The sequence below is a fragment of the Diorhabda sublineata genome, chromosome 1, assembly GCF_026230105.1.
Source record: "Diorhabda sublineata isolate icDioSubl1.1 chromosome 1, icDioSubl1.1, whole genome shotgun sequence".
NCBI classification, from domain to species: domain Eukaryota; kingdom Metazoa; phylum Arthropoda; class Insecta; order Coleoptera; family Chrysomelidae; genus Diorhabda; species Diorhabda sublineata.
This window is the reverse complement of record NC_079474.1, coordinates 17,345,093-17,364,184: the sequence shown is the minus strand read 5'-3', so window position 1 is coordinate 17,364,184 and position 19,092 is coordinate 17,345,093. Positions and strand designations below refer to the sequence as shown.

Sequence of the window (19,092 nt, the reverse complement as noted above, 5' to 3'; positions counted from 1 at the left end):
TTTAAAAAAAATTTGCTACAATCCCACAAATATACTCTGAACCTATCATGACTCTTTTAAAACCCCCTCTGAATAAACCATCATTCCCCAGTGGTCTTTTTAATCTAGCACCAGACTATAGAAATGAAAATGCTTATACTTTCTAAGACATTTCATCTATGGCAGATCTTTTGTTTTGGAGCTTCGTGTTGTGAGAATCAGTCTTGATTTTCTTCAGTTAAACGCCCTCAATTTTCTTTGATTTATTCCAGTCTCTTCTTAAATACTGCAAAATGTTGAACTGTTTCCTTTGTTTAACACTTTGTAAACATGGCAATTATTTAATAATTATCAAAAGCTAAAAAATGCACAATACGGATTAAAAAGTTTTATATTTCTGACATTCATTCGACATTGATACCACATCTAATTCAATAAAGTTTTTATAAATTTCTGGACTATAAACTTTTTTAACCTGTACAATGCCACAGGAGACTAGATATGATTTTAAAATAATAATAAAAAAAAGAAATAAAAACTCGACCACATATTTTTACTGATTAGCGAATTTAATACCAGCTTCGATATTTTTCTTGAGTTCAGGAAGTGCCTTTTTGAGTAATTCTTGTTCGAAATCATTCAGTTTTCCCAATCCCAAGTTCTTTTCAAGGCCATTTTTACCCAAAACTAAAGGTGTTGAGAAATAAGATGCTTCTGTAACATCAGATATAACATAAGAAGCTTCAATTACGTTTGGTTCTCCTTTAAGTCCTCTGAGGAGGGAATTTGCGAAACGGGCACCAGCATATGCCATTGATAATGTAGCTGAACCTGCTCCGGCTTTAGCTTTCACTACCTGCATAAAACAAAACGATTTATTCAACTATTATTATATATTTATTATTACAATTAAATAAATTTACCTCAGTACCAGCTTCTTGGATCCTGGTGGTCAGAGCTTGAAGTTGATCTGGAGGGAATGATACTGATGGAGTAGCTCTTGAAATCAAGGGAATAATAGTGACACCAGAGTGGCCTCCAATAACTGGAACATTCACATCTTTGGGGTTAAGTCCTTTAGCTTCAGCAATGAATGTATTAGCACGGACAATATCCAAAGTGGAAATACCAAATACACGTCTAGGATCCAATTTACCAGCCTATAAAAAATTTCTATTGTATAGTTACACAGTTTTTATAAATGGAATGTAATGTTACCTTCTTGAGTACCTCACAAGCAATAGGAACGGCTGAATTGACAGGATTTGTAATGATCCCAATAAGAGCTTTAGGAGCTACTTCAGCAGCACATTCAACTAAAGCTTTTACAATACCTGCATTTGTGTTGAAAAGATCATCTCTGGTCATTCCTAAAAATAATCATCGTCAAATATTTCAAAGTAATTTAATTTAAATTCTTACCCGGCTTTCTTGGTACTCCAGCTGGAATAATGATGACATCTGCATCTTTCAATGCATCCTTAAGATTTTCTTGTCCGTTGAATCTAGAAAATTATATTTATAAAACACTCTGCCACAATTAATTTAAATTTCTTCAGTTTCTTTTGTATGTTTTTAGTGTTAAATTGTCTCTTCCAATTGAAATTTGTTTTTATAACAAGTTTTAAATTCAAATTTTCAGTTAAAAGAGATCTAAAATCAAGACTAATTAGCAACAAAAATAATTGATTTATCAACTTTTAAATATTTCCAATACCAATAATGGGAACAATTTTTACTTAAATTGAAATTTTCTATGATACTTGCCCCTTAACTTTGGCGATAGTCTCAATGTGAGACAGATCAGCAGCAACACCAGGTGTATGCACGAGATCATATAAAGACAATTGACTAACCAAGGGATTGATTTTCAAAAGTAAAGAAAGGGGTTGACCAATTCCACCAGAAGCGCCGCATACTGCTACTTTATAATTATTCTAAAAAAACATTATGTAATAATTTAGAGTCTTATTTATACATTTTCCCGTATATCTACATTTGAGATAGTTTTGAATAACTTGTTACGAAACAACTAAATGACAACTGATATAATTCCGTTATTGAATTTGCAGTAGGCTTAAAACAAAAGACATTAAAAAAACTAACCTGTTTCGATGTGCTGAAATTTCTAGCTGATACTAAAGTTGGTCTTACAATTCTAGAAAACATTTTTTTATACTTATATTAGTTTAATTTTTTTTCCAAAAATATTTGACCTTTCTGCTGTTAAGGTCGAATGGAATGTCTACTCAGTAGTTGAAACAGAAATGGTTTTAAAAAAAACTTCTAACTACTGTACTCTACTGGCAGATGATGTAAGGTCACGTGTCTAGCCACGTCTCCTTAGAGTTTATAAACGATTTGATTGTGCCGTTTAAATAACTAAATCAATAACTATTTATTGAAAAAGATGTAAAATAATTTTCGAAGGATTTTTTATGTGTTAGATTCGTAGAGTTCATAATAAAGATAGAGAGACCGAGGTGTGGGAGCTTGTTCATGTGGGCTCAAACTGCTGATAGAGAGAGAAAGAACAACATCACTTCCGGTGTATTCCACTAAGGACTCACGACCATCACGGTCTTTCTCGTTCCAGAGCATTATAAACCTTAACCCAAGTGGAATGGATTATGAAGTGTTTTGAACGATAAGGTAAATGAGAAATAGCAAACAGAAAAAATAAAGTAGAAGCTTTAAGAGGTTATGTTATAACAGTTCAATCAAAATGTATTCTGTGGCGATAGTGAGACATTTGGTCACAAGAACGCTTTAAACGTACTTATAATATTCCTTACAGCATCAAATAGATAGATAGATTCTCATGGTTGCAATCTTTGTTGCTTTGAGTTTTGAAAATTCTGCAAATTATTTCTACCCCCACTACAAACACGATTTTACCGTAATAAGTGAGACCTTGACCTCGACATAAGTCGTCGTGAGAGTTAATCATGACGTCATTAGTGACGTCCTTGCCGCGGTCACAACGATCGTAGTCGCTATGTGGAACAACCAAATGAGTATTTCTGACGCTTGGTGGAATGCACTATATGTCAACTCAAAAGGTTAAAGAAATATTAACTAGATTTAATTATAACCATTGTTCTTATCAATGTAACCAAGATGAAATATTTCATAGGATGGTTATATGCTTGCATTATATTGTGACGTCACAAAATTGGATTGTGAAGAGTTAATGAAAGAGAATGGGAAGAGTCCTTGAATATAACCATGGCATTAGATCAAAATAAAACACCTCTAGTACATAACATTAATGTAAATAACGCATATTTGTACCCCAAATCAATAAGACTGTTTATTGTGACGTCATCTCGAAATGGTTTATAAGTTTGAAGGGTAGAGAAGAGAACAATCAGGGTGTATGAAGAAATGCATTAAATAAAGTGGCGCCACATTAGCATTCGATTAAATTTTGAATGAAGAAATTTTAAAAGAATTATTCACGCCCTTGAGAACTTTTCACACTGTTTTACAACGGAAGTTGTTGAAATTTTCAATAATGAACTATGATACTTAATTTTTTAACTCGGCATATTTCAAATCGTGTAAAATTATACCATACCTTTTGTCTACACCGGCGCTTTATGGAAGGTTTTTGCACTGTTATTTATCTATTAAGTTGGACATTTTCTCAACTTTTCTTCCAAATTCCTCATCTCCACCCTTCATAATTTAGAGGAAAATAACAAGGTTTGATTTTAATAGTGTAGTGTAAAGAGTGGTAAGCTGATACTTTTTCTTTCTCTTCCAATAGTACAATTCCATTTGGATGCCGCTCTAGCTCTAATATTAACTCAATGGTTAGATTATATTTTTTATGGAATTGTTATACGATCTGTCATCTGTCACCATAGATAATCCCTAGCCCCACTATGTTGTCATTATGGAGTGTAGAGGAGTAACATCTCTTATGGACACTCCATAGTTGTCATATTGAAAATAAACAAACTATGGATAATCTACAGAAATATAAGTCGTCCGTAAGCATTGCTAAAAACCCTACAATAGTTAACGACGAAGTATTCAAAAAGTTAATAGAAAATTGCTTTCATGTTTTGACGGAAAAAAAGGAAATACACAGTTAGCAACTACGTAAATCTCTAAATGTTAACATTTATGAAAATTATCTCTTTTTCTAGGTGCAAGTGGTATACACAACTCCAAACCAGACTTGATAACAGAATTGTATGCTTCTTTATTATCAATAACGAGTGAATTTGCCCGACGAAGTAGCAGTAAAGAAGAGATATTTGCATTTTTACAAGAAGAATGTGGTTTATCTTCTCAGAGAGCTAATATTTATTATGACTATTTTGACAAAAATAAACAAAGATTAGAAATATCTTTGTTGAGTATAGGAAACTATTTACCTCATCTAATAGACGTTAAGTGGAAAATAGACTATATAGTTAAAGTGAGAATCGAATTTATTTATTATTAATTTTTTTAATCAATAATTTTTGTAGTCGAGTGAAGTTGATGCTTCAGAAGGACCCCTTTTCAGAATATGCTTAATCGGACAGCAGTATGATTCAGCAGTAGATGAAAAAGTTTTAACAAATTATCACTTTACTTGCAACTCTGTTGAATTATTAGATCTTATTCATAAATTGAAAGATGCCGCGAGGCATTGTAATACAGTAACTCAAAGGCTTTTTTAAATACATATATTTGTGTTATAAATATTTAAATCTAATTTTGATTATTAAATACGGGGTTTTTCTCAAAAATATCAAAATAAATACAGCCAATGACAAAATATAACTGTAGTTTTGGATTAGGGTACACATTGCACATTTATTTCCGCCATCTTCTCCTGTTCTGTGCCACTATCATCTTTTGATTTATTGTCTATTACCTCTGTATTTCCTTTATCTGTTATTTGTTCCTTCCATGTTTCTTTGTCTGACCCTCTTAGTTTCCATATTTGTTTTGTTAATCTATCTTGTTCCATCCTTATTAAATGTCCAAACCAGTTTAAGGTTCTCTCTTATAATTTCATTCTATCCATCCTAATTATTCTTTCTATTTTTCATAAATACTTTATCTTAATTGCGTTTACTATCTATTCTATTATTAATTACCCACTTAAAATCTCGTATGAACTAGAGACATGAATAATGTGTCAAGCTCTTACTTCATACAGAACACATTCTGTACAATACTGAAGATGAACTGTTTACAGAAGATGGTAACTTGGTAAGACAGTGTAATAATGAGTGTTGATATATAGTGATGTATGAATATTCCAACGGTTCCAGTAATACCAACTTAGTGGCTTGCTTCTGTACCACAAACACGCAAAACCAGTTTTTGATAAAAGTATTTTTGTTTGTGTTTTGAGAATCCCAGGACAGAGCAGATCCAACCATTCCTACCGATGTAAATGTTTCCAGTCATTGATTCAACATTTAAGTTACTTTTTCGATTACATCATTTATATATATATATATATATATATATATATATATATATATATATATATATATATATATATATATATATATATATATATTATATTTTATTTTGACCAACCTAATTACATCTTGAAACAAGTCAAAGTGATAAGTAGAGAAATGCATCTCACCCAAAATAGAGCATATAATTGGAAATTGGAAATAGAAGTTTTTAGAATTCTTTTGGGATATATAGGGAGTTTCTATAGCGCAGTTTAGTTCAGTTTATAATAAATAGTCGTAGTGAATAGACTGAAATAGAAAGTAGTCGAAGAATTTTAATTAAATTATTCAAGTTAGTTAATTGTTAGTGGTAAATGAATTATTATAAGGTGTTTAAGTGTGTGTATAGTGTTACGAATAGAAATTGTATGAATAAATAAGAAAAACATTACAATATGAAGATTCTTGTTGTAGAGGATTTCTAAAGTTGATGGTAGCGTAGATCTGAATCAAAGTAGGCTGTATATTATGCTCAATTTTATAAGGAAAAGAATAAAAATGAGAATGTAGAAAGAAAACTCCATGAAAAAACCTAAAGGTAAAAAAGGAATCAAGGGTGAAGGAATAAAATAAAAATATTTTAATTTATATTGGTTTTAAAGAATAATAATGCTGGATTTTATTAGGTATAGAAAATTGTATTTTCCAATCACTATTAGAGTTCAAAGTGTTTTAAAAGTATTAATTTTCATTTATTGCTAGAATTTTATAAATAAAAATTGAAAAAATTATAGATTTTTATATCTATAAAAATAAATTAAATAATTTAAGAATACTAAAAAGGAATGCTTAATTTTTTTAATATAATTAAGTAATTTTTCTAAAAATGCGTATATCATTTTTTTAAACTTTGAGTATTACAAGCAATATGGAAGTACAAGTTTTGTGTTTATTTGAATTTGACCGAAGAAAAAATGTACAAAAACGCTAAATATTGGGGTTGTCTTTCACTACTCAAGGCATCTAACAGCACCAACTGATTTCAAATCGACAATTTATTTATCGCTCAAATTCTAATAACACCAAATTAACTAATTGCAATTAAAATGAAAAAATACTAATACTTAAATATTACAACTAAACAGCACCATCATCGTTATTGCTAGTGCAGATTCAGTTTTCATTAAAACCTAAATATAATTTGTCGCAAGCAATGCCTGCGGGAAACTTGGCGAAATTCCAAAGTCCCTGTAAGTACAGGGACCATAACAAATCCTCCTCTTTCTCTCGAGGGTTCTGAACAAACAAGGAGAGAGCTAAGAACCTCTGGTTCTACGCCTATCGAACAACGAGTTGGCTGCAAAAGCCACCGGCAGTAATACCAGGTGCTAGCTACGCGAAATCGGAGGAACGATCGAATCTGCGGCTGATTGTGATTCGAGCGGGACAAACCGATAACGGCTTCACGGAAGAATAACTGTTGGATTCCATTGACGAGGTGACTGGGGCCATCATGAGATCTTCATCTGGCAGTGGAGTTTTCCTCTCTTCGACTCTTAAGGAATCATATCCTAATTCGTCAAAAGGTTCGAGCCAAATCGTCGGATTGGCTCTACAGAGGACATTAGCATATTTACGATCGACGCAAAGACGAGAGTACACAGTGTTGCCACTTGATAACATTTCGGATGTTTTGATTGCATTTGTTATCATTTTACGCCTTCATTCATCGTCAATTGGATTTTGTTTTTTGATCTACATAAAAAAAGGAAATCTTTTTTTGCTATGGTATGAATCAGTGTTGTGAATGCCAGGTAATATATCGATTAACATCGAAGGTGAGTCAAAAATAATTTCTATAAAAGAGACCAGACCTAAAATCATTAAAATTGATGATTATTTCATATTAGAATTTGAGCCAGCTAATTATAACCTTGTATGTGGTAGAGGCGTTAATAGAAAAAATTTCAAGAACTGCAAGTGAGTTTTTAAAAGCCAAAAACATTTTCTCTAGGTCAAACCAAATTTTATATGAACTAATATAACATATGACGAGCGATCAGATTTCTCTTTTTTTTATATTTAAGTGCGCATACTCCGAAGGCACTTTTTAATCGAATGCAACCATCCTTTTTCGGGTCATACTTCGGCTCTATATTGTTCCCAACGTTGGTCATCCGATTCGTGCGTTAAATACCTCACGCCCACCTGATTCTCTAAGGTTCGCAGATCGCACCACGTTTGGTAGTCCTTAAAAATAACATTCGAATATTTAGAAAAATAATAATTTTGTTATTTTTTATACAGTGTGTTCATTTAAGTTGGAACCGTATTGAAAACTTTTATAAAAAAAATTAGAAACCAGCATACGCCCATCAATACATCATACAGTTTACAAAACAAATATTCAAAAATTTTTTTTTAAAAATGTAATAAAAATCATAAGATTAAAATAAACAAAACAATTAGGACGTGTCAAAAACATAACTTCATAATGTGAATCTCTTTCCTTTATATTGAGCACTCCTGGTTAGTTTTTTGTGACCGAATCCATTCATTTAGTCTTGACACTAGCGTCGTCAATGTAATATTATTGTTGGGGCTTTTCTTCACCTCAACTACTATTTTGGAACCAAATTAGTACTACACCCGTGTAGGTGTTCCTTCCCCTTTCTGGGGAGAGGGGGTAACCGACATATGCTATTTTCCACCATGTAAATCCTCTCCAAGTGCTTATTAATATTTAATGTAAAATTTAGACGAACAGCATTTGATAAATTACTAGAAGACATTATTTTCTAGATGGCCTTTGTAATCTGGCACCTATACTTATATTTTATCTTATATCTTCAAGGGCACGTATTGTCCAGCAAATTTAGACGTATATGTCCAAGAAGTTTTAGAAAATCTTAATCTTAATTGGTTAAAATATCATTTCCCAAGTGGTAATTGTGATGAAAATGCTTATACCTTCTAAGAGAAGTATTATTCCACCTCTAAGGAGCTATAAGTACCAGAAGTTGAAAAGTCTTGCACCAATACCACAAAAATGCTCTAGGTCTGTATAACTTTTTTTATCGTCTGCAGATGGTATTCATTTACATTTTGGAATGTTGGCAACCATACAGAAGAAAGAAAATCCATAGAATCATATAGATCTCTATTTAAATACAAACAAAAGTTCCTTGTTTAAGGGGAAACAGGATAATAAAAGTTAGGCAAGAAAATAGTGATATTTTCGATACATTGTTAGGCTAGGTCATGACAATTATACTAAGGACATACCAAAAAAAATCACACAGGACAAAATGTCGTAGATAAGCAGGTCGAAATATAAAATGCTGTAAGTTTAAACAATATTTTTTATAATAATTAGTTTGATTAAACCAATTTTTATCATAATTTGTACCAGACCCGAATCTTACCTGCAACCAGATATGAACCAGTGACTTATCGACAGTATATCTCTTCCTCTGTTTCACCTGCAGTAAATTATTTATCAAATTAATAGCTGAAACGTAAGAAAATAAACAATTAGAGAAAAAATAAATAAAATCTAGTTGTAATTTTTATTTACCATCTGAAGATATTTCCTTCCAAGGATTGGGCGGATACATGAAAGCAGCATTTTGAATTTGTTCGTTTATATCTTCGTCTTCGTTAAAGGGAAACGTACCACTCAAACTGACGTAAATTATAACCCCCACACTCCACATATCCAAAGATCTATTATAACCTTTATTACGAAGTACCTCAGGTGCTAAAACACACATTCACAATCGAATAATAATTTGAATTAGCTCGATATAATTCTGTACAATATTTAGAAATACTTCCGTATCTATCTATGAATAATTAACGCTAATTTGGCGCTTTCGCATTCGTAGAATCCATTTATCGAAATTCAAGATGTCAGTTTTACCAATAATGGAATTGGTTGACTTCTAATTCGGCTTTTTGTCTTCGACTTAATCGAAGCTAAAGTAAATTTAACCTAACCAGAAAATGCATAGGTTCCAATTCGAATGTAGCTGAAAATCTTTTTCCTCTTCATTCAATATCCCCATCTCATAAAAATAGCCCCCAAAATAAAACCTTTCGTTTAATTCATAAACCCAATTCGAAAAACCGAAATGTAAGTCAAATAATCCAATTATTGGTAAAACCGGAAGTATTGGGACTTAAATAAATGGATTACACGTCTTCAAAAACGCTAAGCTAACGTGTTCTCATTATGGAAGTTTAGCCCAATATTTACATAAGCGTATTTACCTAGATAAGCAGGAGTGCCAACTACAGATCTACGGAACGATTTTTCTCCTATGATTCTAGCGAATCCGAAATCGCAAAGTTTCACTTGAGGAAACTCGGCATCGGAACTCAAAAGTACATTTTCCGGTTTTAAATCACAGTGCACGATATTTTTACTATGTAAGTGCTTTAAAGCTACAAGTATCTACAAAGTTAACATACAATCAGTATTAATAAGAAAATTTTGTAAAACGAATCAAATATAGAGCAGGTCGAAAGTTTTTAATACCTTGGAATGACACTAACACAAAAAGATTGGAAGACGAGATAAACCAAAAAACTGGAGCAGCTGGAAGAGATTCAATGCAATTGAGACACCGATTCTAGCTGGACACAAGAAATTAAGATGGCAGGGGAAAAACGAGAAATAAAATGGCAGGAAATGAAACAAATCACAGGAAACTGTTTTGGAAAAGGGAGCCCACGTAATGACGTGGATAAGGTGGAAATGGACTTGGAAAGGAAGAAAGGATATAACTTGGAACAAAATGGCAATGAAGAAATGGCTGGCAAATAAGCTGAAAATATAAGACTGATGGATGGCTATTCGATGAAAGCCCATGGCAATGGGACCAAAAACTGATACTTGAGATATCTGAGACTGCAAGATTAGTTTTTATTTTTTTATAACCAGCCCGATGACCAAATTGCTGTTAGTTTCTTATTTGTAAATTTACCGGGGTTCTCAATGATTTAAAAAATGTCTGTACGGCTAATCTACATATGCTTCTGTTCCCTCAATTTTCCCTAGATTTGACCTCCAGCGACTACTAACTATTTACTGATCTAAAAAACGTACTCCAAGGAAAAACGAGGTTAAAAAGCGTTGGACTTATTGTATTACTCTTGAAGAAATTATCTGAATGAATAAAACAATGTTGAAACTAAAAAAATTGTTTGCTACACCAAGGATATGATTCTGTTAGGATCGCAACAAAAATTCACAGTAACTTTAAGCTTTTGTATATATAGAAATTCCTTTATACAAAAACAGTGACATTTAAACAACTCACTTGTGTAATAATGAATTTAGTAACCCTTTCCGTTAATCTTCCTTTATCGTGTGATAAAATCATCTCCAGCATATCACCTTTCAGTTTTTCCATAACAACAAAAATCCTTTCCGGCGTTTCGAACATCCTTTCGAGATTAACGACGCCTGGATGTGACAAATTTTGTAATATAGCCACTTCGTTCTTTAGTTGAGCCTCTTGTTTGGTTGGGAATCTTAGTTTGTCGATTACCTTCAAAATTTCAACATCAAATTTATATGGAAAAATTGTTTTGTTATTAACTTACTTTGATAGCAACGGGTCTGGTTGTTTTTCGGTGTGCACCTCCGTAAACTATACCAAATTGACCGGAACCGAGTACTTCGTCCGGATAAATCTGATATAACTGACTCATATCAGTTATTTGTTCTTCACTGGCGCCAGTTTCTTCATGTTCTAATAAATAAAATAGAAAAAAAGTTATTCTGGGTGTTCGGATCGAACTACTGTCATCCCAGCCACCATTCATACATATTTGTCCCATTGAAACTTCAAGTTTTCAAACCTTCTCATAACTTTCATAGTTTAGACGAGAATGTAGAAACTAGAACATCTAGAAACTACCCCTCTTAAAGATAAGCATGTAGTAGCTTTGTATGTTTTTGCATGTTCTATAGGGACCGAAATACGTTTTTAAATTGACACTCTGTATGTTTTGTATCAGAGTATAGAAATAGAATTTGACCATTTTACTTACGTTGGTTTGCTTGTACGGGTACTACCGCTTGACGAATGGAGCTTTCCCAACTTTTGGCAAGATATGCCCCGACACCACTATCGGGTGGTGGTAAATTTACCATATTACCTTCTTGTAGGTTACAAAGAGGATCTTGTCCGACGAAATAGTCGATATTGGTTGTTCTTATTTCAAAGCAATGCATACAGTCTAAAATAAATATAATATAGACATATACAACGTGAACAAATAATTTTGTACCTCCTTGTTTGATCCTAGCTGTATCTATAGTTAATATTTCAGATAAAGGTATTTCTTTATAATACTTGGAACTTTGTTCGCTTTGGAATAAAACTATGGATTTTGTATCGAGTCTCCAAAAATGTCGCCTTATCTAAAATATAAATTTTCATTAGAAAAAGTCAATTTTTTTATTTAATTATTCATCTACCGTTTTATCTTTGTTTGTAAAGTGGACTAACCAGCCCTCTTTTATAACTTTAGAGCCTCTTCGTTTTGTATGTTTGACAGATTGAACTATTCGTTGCAAAGGAATGTTGGCACTTGGAGAAGAAGAAGAACTAAAACAACATAAACCAAATATCAATATTGATATTATGCGATAGAAAAAAACTTTTCATTTTTACATAACAGATTGAGAATGAATAATGTACCAGTATTCGAATTTAACATAAATAAGTTATTAGTATAATCAAATATACATAGGGAGTCTGTAATTCAGAATAAATTCAATGAAACTATTTTTTTAATTGATCTAACTCATTGATCAATATTTCCAACAGCGATTTTTTTACACAATAATAATATATACAGGATGGCCCAATTTACAATTATTCGTTAATTTTGTTAAATGTATATTTAATAACTATTATTGTAAATGTGTGTAAATACCTAATTTCCCTATTTAAAAAGCGACGAATTATTGATTGACTTTATTTATTTCAAGAAAGCAAATTACTAGTTATGAAAATTCAAAACGCAATCAAACATTTCTAATTTGCACTTATTAGTGCTTTTAGATCCTCAATACTCTCAAATCTTTTGATGACTTTCAAGTGGGACACCCAGTATAAATTATTATTATAAACAGTAATCGACGGGTCCGAACTTTTTTATAAAAATTAGTATTTGAACTGCTACATTTACTCCAAATTACAGACTTTTGATCAGTATTAAGCAATCAAGGCATCTACCTTGCTATTATTGGATGAGCAGAGCATTAGGAGATGAAGCTTTTGAATAGTATTAAGGAATTAAAGGATCTATTTTGCAGATGACTTCATACCTTTAAATTGGGACACCCAGTACACAATATTATTGTACTCGAAAAATTGCGATTGAAAATAGTAATTGATAGAAAAAAATAGTATTTGGACTGTGGAATTTAATCAAATATACAGACTCCCACTGTATAATGGAATGGTAACTAATGTTATGACATATGTCATAGTTGGCTTAATTTGAAGAAAAAAACTTTTTTGTATATCAGTCCTGTAAAGTTACTGTATCGGCCTTCAATACTGTTTTCGTCAAAATATTTTAATTTCAAGTCCGGTAAAGTTATTTAACGATGTAATGTATCATTTCCCGGACTCAAACTGACAACGTAATTTAACATATTACAGTACATTCTGTAATAAAAAAAAAATAAAAAGAAGGCGATTACACATATATACATATAGTTATTAGATTATGTATTCTAGTTTTTATATCTGGTTGTAGCTTAGAATCAAAGAAAAACAAATATCTTGTTATCCTTTATAATTATACAGTGTGTGCTTGTCAATAAATACACATTCCTTAAAAGAAATTATCGATTTTCCAAGCAAAAAAATATGTCTAACTTTTTACTTCTAAGACCTTTTTATATATGTTTCGTGATAAACTGACTTATAATATGTTGTTGATATGTTATTGTCACATTTTTTTACTCCAGCTCACTTTCTTTATTATACCATAATATACCATACAATATAATCACTAGATCGATATTTTTGGATCTTCAGCGTTGAATGCTACTTACTAAAGCATTTCGTATACGAGTGGCGAACAAAATTTTTCCTACAAACGTAATTTTATATTGGAATGATACCTAATACGAGAATGGTCCCAGAAGTACCAGGCTTGAGCTAAAGATGACAATAGTTGCTTGAAAAATACCACTATATTAGAAAGTACATAATGTATACAGTATATATTTCAAGTTTGAAGACACAACGTTGTATAGTATTTGGTTGGCAGCCATTAATTTGTAAGCATAGAAAAAATTGGTCATCGTTATGTGATTCAATACTTCTATTTGAACGGCCTTAGCTCAAAAATATGAAAACTGAATTAGAAAAGGGAGAACCGGCTCCAAAAAGGCAAAGACTGTTCAATCTGCAAGTAGAGTCATTGCAAAGGTTGAACAAAGAAATCAAGCACAAACTGCCCCATTTGGCTAACCAGTGTTGTTTCAACAAGACAATGCACCAGCTGACATATCCGTTATTGCAATTGCCAAAATTCATTGAATTTCTACCTCATGCACTCTATTCGCCAGATTTAGCCCCATAGGATTATTTTCTGTTCCCAGATTCCCAATTGTACTAAGATTTACGCCAAAAATTTTACTTTCTAGTATAATAAAGTCAAATGTTTAAAAAAAACTTGTCTTGTTAAACTCTTTTATTTTAAGATGAAAAAATTGACAAAAAGTCCTTCAAACATAAAAATGCGAATAATGCAGTAACTTACAACTGTTCTAATCGATTTATATATGAATATGAAACAGTTGTGGACAAAAAAATGATCTGGAAATGTACAAAAACTTTTTACCGAATTTTACAAGAAAGTTTGCGAAGATAGCAAATTTAAAAATGACCCAACAGCTTTCTTCTACATTATAACAACGTCTGATACCACAAGCTGCTCATAATTTGAGTTTTTGCTTGCTTAAAGTCCGCCTCAACATTATTCACCAGATTAAGCGACTTCCACCTCTTTTCAACAATAGAAAAACATTTTGACATCGTTCCTAACATTAAGACTCGCCACAATAGAGCTGATAAAAGCAATTCGGTATCTTTACTTTTAATAAAATAATTTACAGTATTTTTTTATCGCCCCTCGTAGCAATAAGTGGATAAAACGTACCTGGATGGCGTTAAATCGTTGTCGTCGTCATCATGGACTGGTATAACTTCAATATATTTATTACTATCATTATCGGTATTAGAAGATTCTTTAGCAGTATCCGTTTCTTCTTCTAAGGCGGAATTTAAATGTTTATCTAAACTAGCGCAATTACTGGCGTTTTCTAAACCTCCTGAAAAAATATAAACAATAAGTTTCCCAATAAATATTCCTAGATATTCCCACCTGATATATCTCTAGGTAGCTCACCAGTACAATCTTTGGGTACTTTCTGAAGACACTTTTTGTGTGCGTTATAATTACAATCTTTGCATTGTAAACCTTGTTTGAACAAACCTTTGAGTAACTTTTTACAATATTGGCACACAGTCGGTCGCGTATAAGTATGGAGGACGAAAGTATGGGGGATTTTTAATCTCGCGGACATCTCTTTTTCTATCCAAACTGGTCTACCGCCTAACGATGGCGACCTATTATTACTCTGGAACTGAAAAAAAAAGTGACAAAATAAAATATGGTGCACATTCAGGTGTATAAATCAAAACCACCGCATTGGTCTTCCAACTAGAAGATCTAAACCATATTTTCACAATTATAAATACATTTTCCAACAAAAGTAACATATAGTTTATGGTTTGGTTAAAATTGTTAACAAAACATTCAATTTTCTCACTAGTACAAAGCAAAAATAATACAATTATTAGTTTCTACAGAATTAAAGTGCCGAAGACAAGAACAAGTCAAAGATCAAGTCACTGTTAAAAGAAAAGTTTGTTTCATCTACTTCTCTTTTAAGGACAATATCAACTTATAGAGTTAGACTTGAGGCATTATTTAGACCGAGCAAAGCACCAGTGATCGTTTGTAATGTTCTCAGATGAGTTAGATTTTGTCTATATGTGTCTTGGTATAGAACAGCGGACTAATGTTGATGCCATCCTGTATATAACCCAGGTATGGATTTGGTGGCATTAAAAAAATGTATGTCCAACAATGCTTGTAAATAATAACTCACCCAATCAAAATTCAAGCAATAGTAGGGTCAGCTGAAGGCCTCAAGACTCATTGAAATAGATAACTAAAATAAAAGAAAAGACACTCGAGGGGATGTATCACTTCCCCAAGCTATTCTTCATTACTTCCTTCTTCCATTCTGTAAGATTCTTTCTGTTCTGTAATCATTTTGTGTTCCTCCCATTCCAGTAACTTGCCCAAACTTTCTTAGTAGCGCTTCATAAATTTTGATGCTTCCCATGGGTATATATTATTTTTAATCCTGTTCAATCTCGTATCACTTTCTACCTGTTTTAAAATCTCATCTTTGTGTTATGGTCCATATTTCTACCCCAAATACAAGTCACTACTTTTAAGAAAAATTTGTATTTTCATTTGTTTTGGTATCGGAGAAATTATTTTTGATACTTCCCAAGGGTCTTTACCCTGCTTCTTTTGATTTTGTTTTGGTGGCAAATCCGTAATAGCATGGGGTGGCATTGAAAATATTTCTTCTCATTCATAACAATTCTCAACTGAATATGGTAAAAATCAAGTAAAATTACCATAAGCCAATTGAAATTCATGTAATGGTATGGCCCGCTAACAGTCCAGACCTCGATTCAATAGAGCTTCTATACTGCTTAACAATTTACATGAATCATTGAAATATATACCCTGAGATGAAATACACAATATTAAGATAGGATCTATCATTGTTTTCATGTTGCAAACGCATTTTTGTATATTTTTTGTTCAAATTAATTTTTCAAATTTAATAAAGAGAAATTATGTGTTAATTTTGTTGGGGAGTGTATTTATGTTCTCAATATTTCAGAGATGATAGAAAATGCAATATTTTTATTCCAAAAAAAATGTGGAGTTTTCCATTCAATTTCCTATCATCCCCACAATCAGAGAACATTTTAAAACAAACTTTTGTCGATGGAACAATAAAAATAATTACAAAAATGATGAGAGGAAAAGGAATAAACTGAACACTTTTTTTGGAATAAAACAAAAATGAATAAAATAAAAATGTTTAATGATAAAATAAAAATTACATAAATATGTTTATCGAATTTTAAACCATCACCAACACTTAAAAAAATATTGTTACAAAAGGACGGATTTATATAATACTATAAAAATATCAGCTAATCTCATTTTTAGACTAATCATTAATGCGCAAAAATAAAAAACAAAATGGAATAAGATGTCATTGAAAACATATCAACTTGATAATGACGGCTATCGTTTTCATACTCACTATTTGGCGCTATCCGTGAGTAAAAACAGAGAAAAATATAAAAAGAAGTACGGTTTTTGGCATATTAGACATGATATTTCGGAAAATTCAATCTACAACAACACCACCAGTGGCAAAATCAAACTTGATAGCCCTCATTGATATTTTTAAAAGAGGAGAGCATATTTCATTTGTCCTACCACCAAAATATAAAATACTGATCTTAAAACATACAAAATTAGAACAAAAAAAAATTGTAGAAGGAACGTGTCAATAAATTTTCTGTAACAATTAATGCATATTTTTAAAATTGCAAAATTGACTGTAAAAATTATTTAAACTGGCGACAATGAAAACATTTTTTCATAATACCTAACTAGCTCCTTTGTAACTAAAACAATGCCTGCATTTTCTCCAAGAAAATACAAACTGGGGAGAAATTTGAGTGTATTAGTTGGTTAGAATTCAGGGAAGTCACCTTACAACTGCTCAATACATAATAGACTTCTTAAAACCACAAATTTAAGACATTTTTATTAATGTATACCCATACGTGGCTAGAGTAGTCGAAAATTACCTCCAGGAAAAAAGAATTGCTGCTCTAGCTCAATCTACAATAAGTCCTGACCCATTGAAAACTTATGGGACAATAAGGGTCCTAGGATTAGGAATTAATCACCTCCAGTGAGAAGCCTAAATGAATGTAATTAAAGCTGGCAGAAATAAAGGATGAGATGGATTCAGATGCAATTAGAAACCTAATTTTAAGTGACCTCAAAGATTTTTAGCAGTATTAAAACCTTGAAACCAACTATTTGAAAATAATCCTTTATTTACATTGAAGTCAGTTTAAACAAAATTAATTTTTACAATTGTGTATCAATTTTGAATTACATTGTTTAAAATTTTCTAAAAAGGTTTCAATCTAATGTAACTCCTGTGAAAAAATTAGCAATTCTTACCAATCCACTATCCTCTGTTTGAGTGGAGCTTGCTGATGCTAGTGAAGTATTTGAACCTCCAGAAGGACTCCTAGGAACCTGGAGATTCGCCGATGTCGATCGACGACGTTTTTCAGTATCATCCAAAAGAGTGTAAGAGCAATTGTTTGGAACTTTAACAACACATCTCTTATGATAATTTTGGCCACAACCTTGAAAAATAAATACATAGTTTCGACAATTACAAATGTTTTTACTTATAACTCATTAATACCTCACCTTCACATTTGAGTCCCTGTCTAACTAAACCAAAGAGCATCTCTCCACAAAAATCACAGAATGTTGGAGTTTTGTATGAATGTACAGACAAAGCATGAGGTCTAACAATAGTTATATCTGGTACTGAAGAGCTTGTAGTAAGCGCTAAAAAACATTCTCATAAATCTACAAAACTAGGCATACACATTTAAAAACTGGAAAGCTTAAATAAGATGTACATATAATTAAACTAAAGACAAAATTTTACAATACCTTTTCCAGTTAAAACTATCTCTACTAAGGTTTCATCTAAGATTTCTGAAGCAGAATTAATCAATTGTAAGATATTATTTGAGTTATAGGCATGTCTAAATAATAAAATACGATCTTCTAATTTATTAATTCCATGATCTGGGATCTAAAACAGAAGTACAATCCTATATTTTTTTAACTATGTTCCTCCAATTCCATATAACCTATTTGACAAAAACATACATACCTTAGAGTTAAGAAAGCTAACTGCGAGATTCTTGATAGTTTTGAGATTCAAAGAGGCCTGCGGAACTGTAACAGCATCCCTGATAAGTCCAAATTGGAATAAAAAAGTAACCTCAGGTCTTTGATTATCCATTTTTCGAAAAATTCTATCTTATCACGCCTTATTTAATGCTATCTAAATATTCAAATTATATTTAGCATTAATTTATGTCGTGCAGATGTGAGAAACCGGTTTAATTTATCTCATCCTTTAGGAAATACCAGATCTGGGTTCAAGATTTACTGATACCGTTATAGACACTGTTACATTTTTAATGTATTCTTCTGATTTGTACGTCAAATTGTTGAGTACGGATGATTGGTATTTGTTAAATATATTTTATCCACACGTTTTGATTAAAGATATTTTTAAATGTAAAGGAACAAAATTAAAAAACATTATAACTTGTTAACACAACAGAAACCACCGACTTGACATTATTCTTTGCCTTGAATGACGTTTCATCATCTTGACAAGAGAAACGTCATACAGTTCTTCTTTTTTAAGTTTTTAGTAACAATA

General features: G+C 31.7%; 3 protein-coding genes across 3 annotated transcripts; 1 reads left to right on the top strand and 2 right to left on the bottom strand.

The window, feature by feature from the left end:
• Positions 1-352: 352 nt before the first annotated feature.
• LOC130441656 (malate dehydrogenase, mitochondrial) lies at positions 353-2,869 on the bottom strand. The gene is made up of 6 exons (XM_056775439.1): positions 2,086-2,869; positions 1,747-1,916; positions 1,402-1,484; positions 1,198-1,349; positions 903-1,139; positions 353-835 (listed from the first exon to the last, which is right to left on the bottom strand). Exons 1-6 carry the CDS (start codon positions 2,146-2,148, stop codon positions 533-535), a joined length of 1,008 nt encoding a protein of 335 aa, XP_056631417.1. The 5' UTR covers positions 2,149-2,869; the 3' UTR covers positions 353-532.
• A 970-nt stretch (positions 2,870-3,839) lies between these two features.
• On the top strand, positions 3,840-5,202 carry LOC130441596 (COMM domain-containing protein 3). The gene is made up of 3 exons (XM_056775347.1): positions 3,840-4,077; positions 4,137-4,411; positions 4,464-5,202. The coding sequence occupies exons 1-3, from the start codon at positions 3,948-3,950 to the stop codon at positions 4,656-4,658; spliced, it is 600 nt and encodes a 199-aa protein (XP_056631325.1). The 5' UTR covers positions 3,840-3,947; the 3' UTR covers positions 4,659-5,202.
• A 1,935-nt stretch (positions 5,203-7,137) lies between these two features.
• LOC130445827 (serine/threonine-protein kinase D3) lies at positions 7,138-19,025 on the bottom strand. Its single transcript, XM_056781714.1, has 15 exons — positions 18,532-19,025; positions 18,306-18,450; positions 18,054-18,197; positions 17,796-17,986; positions 14,817-15,078; positions 14,592-14,763; positions 11,887-12,016; positions 11,697-11,829; positions 11,457-11,645; positions 11,007-11,155; positions 10,721-10,951; positions 9,669-9,852; positions 8,974-9,156; positions 8,822-8,907; positions 7,138-7,646 (listed from the first exon to the last, which is right to left on the bottom strand). Exons 1-15 carry the CDS (start codon positions 18,661-18,663, stop codon positions 7,536-7,538), a joined length of 2,442 nt encoding a protein of 813 aa, XP_056637692.1. The 5' UTR covers positions 18,664-19,025; the 3' UTR covers positions 7,138-7,535.
• Positions 19,026-19,092: the final 67 nt, after the last annotated feature.

Bases quoted from the DNA above. Each gene is read 5' to 3' on its own strand.
- LOC130441656 (XM_056775439.1), bottom strand. From the start codon at position 2,148: ATGTTTTCTAGAATTGTAAGACCAACTTTAGTATCAGCTAGAAATTTC. The intron at 1,350-1,401 runs GTAAGAATTTAA...GATTATTTTTAG, and splicing joins TGGAGTACCAAGAAAGCCGG to GAATGACCAGAGATGATCTT. The intron at 1,140-1,197 runs GTAACATTACAT...AATTTTTTATAG, and splicing joins CTTGTGAGGTACTCAAGAAG to GCTGGTAAATTGGATCCTAG.
- LOC130441596 (XM_056775347.1), top strand. From the start codon at position 3,948: ATGGATAATCTACAGAAATATAAGTCGTCCGTAAGCATTGCTAAAAAC. The intron at 4,078-4,136 runs GTTAGCAACTAC...CTCTTTTTCTAG, and splicing joins GGAAAAAAAGGAAATACACA to GTGCAAGTGGTATACACAAC. The intron at 4,412-4,463 runs GTGAGAATCGAA...TAATTTTTGTAG, and splicing joins AAATAGACTATATAGTTAAA to TCGAGTGAAGTTGATGCTTC.
- LOC130445827 (XM_056781714.1), bottom strand. From the start codon at position 18,663: ATGGATAATCAAAGACCTGAGGTTACTTTTTTATTCCAATTTGGACTT. The intron at 15,079-17,795 runs GTAAGAATTGCT...TTTTTTTTTCAG, and splicing joins AAACAGAGGATAGTGGATTG to TTCCAGAGTAATAATAGGTC. The intron at 9,157-9,668 runs GTAAATACGCTT...TGTGTGTTTTAG, and splicing joins TGGCACTCCTGCTTATCTAG to CACCTGAGGTACTTCGTAAT.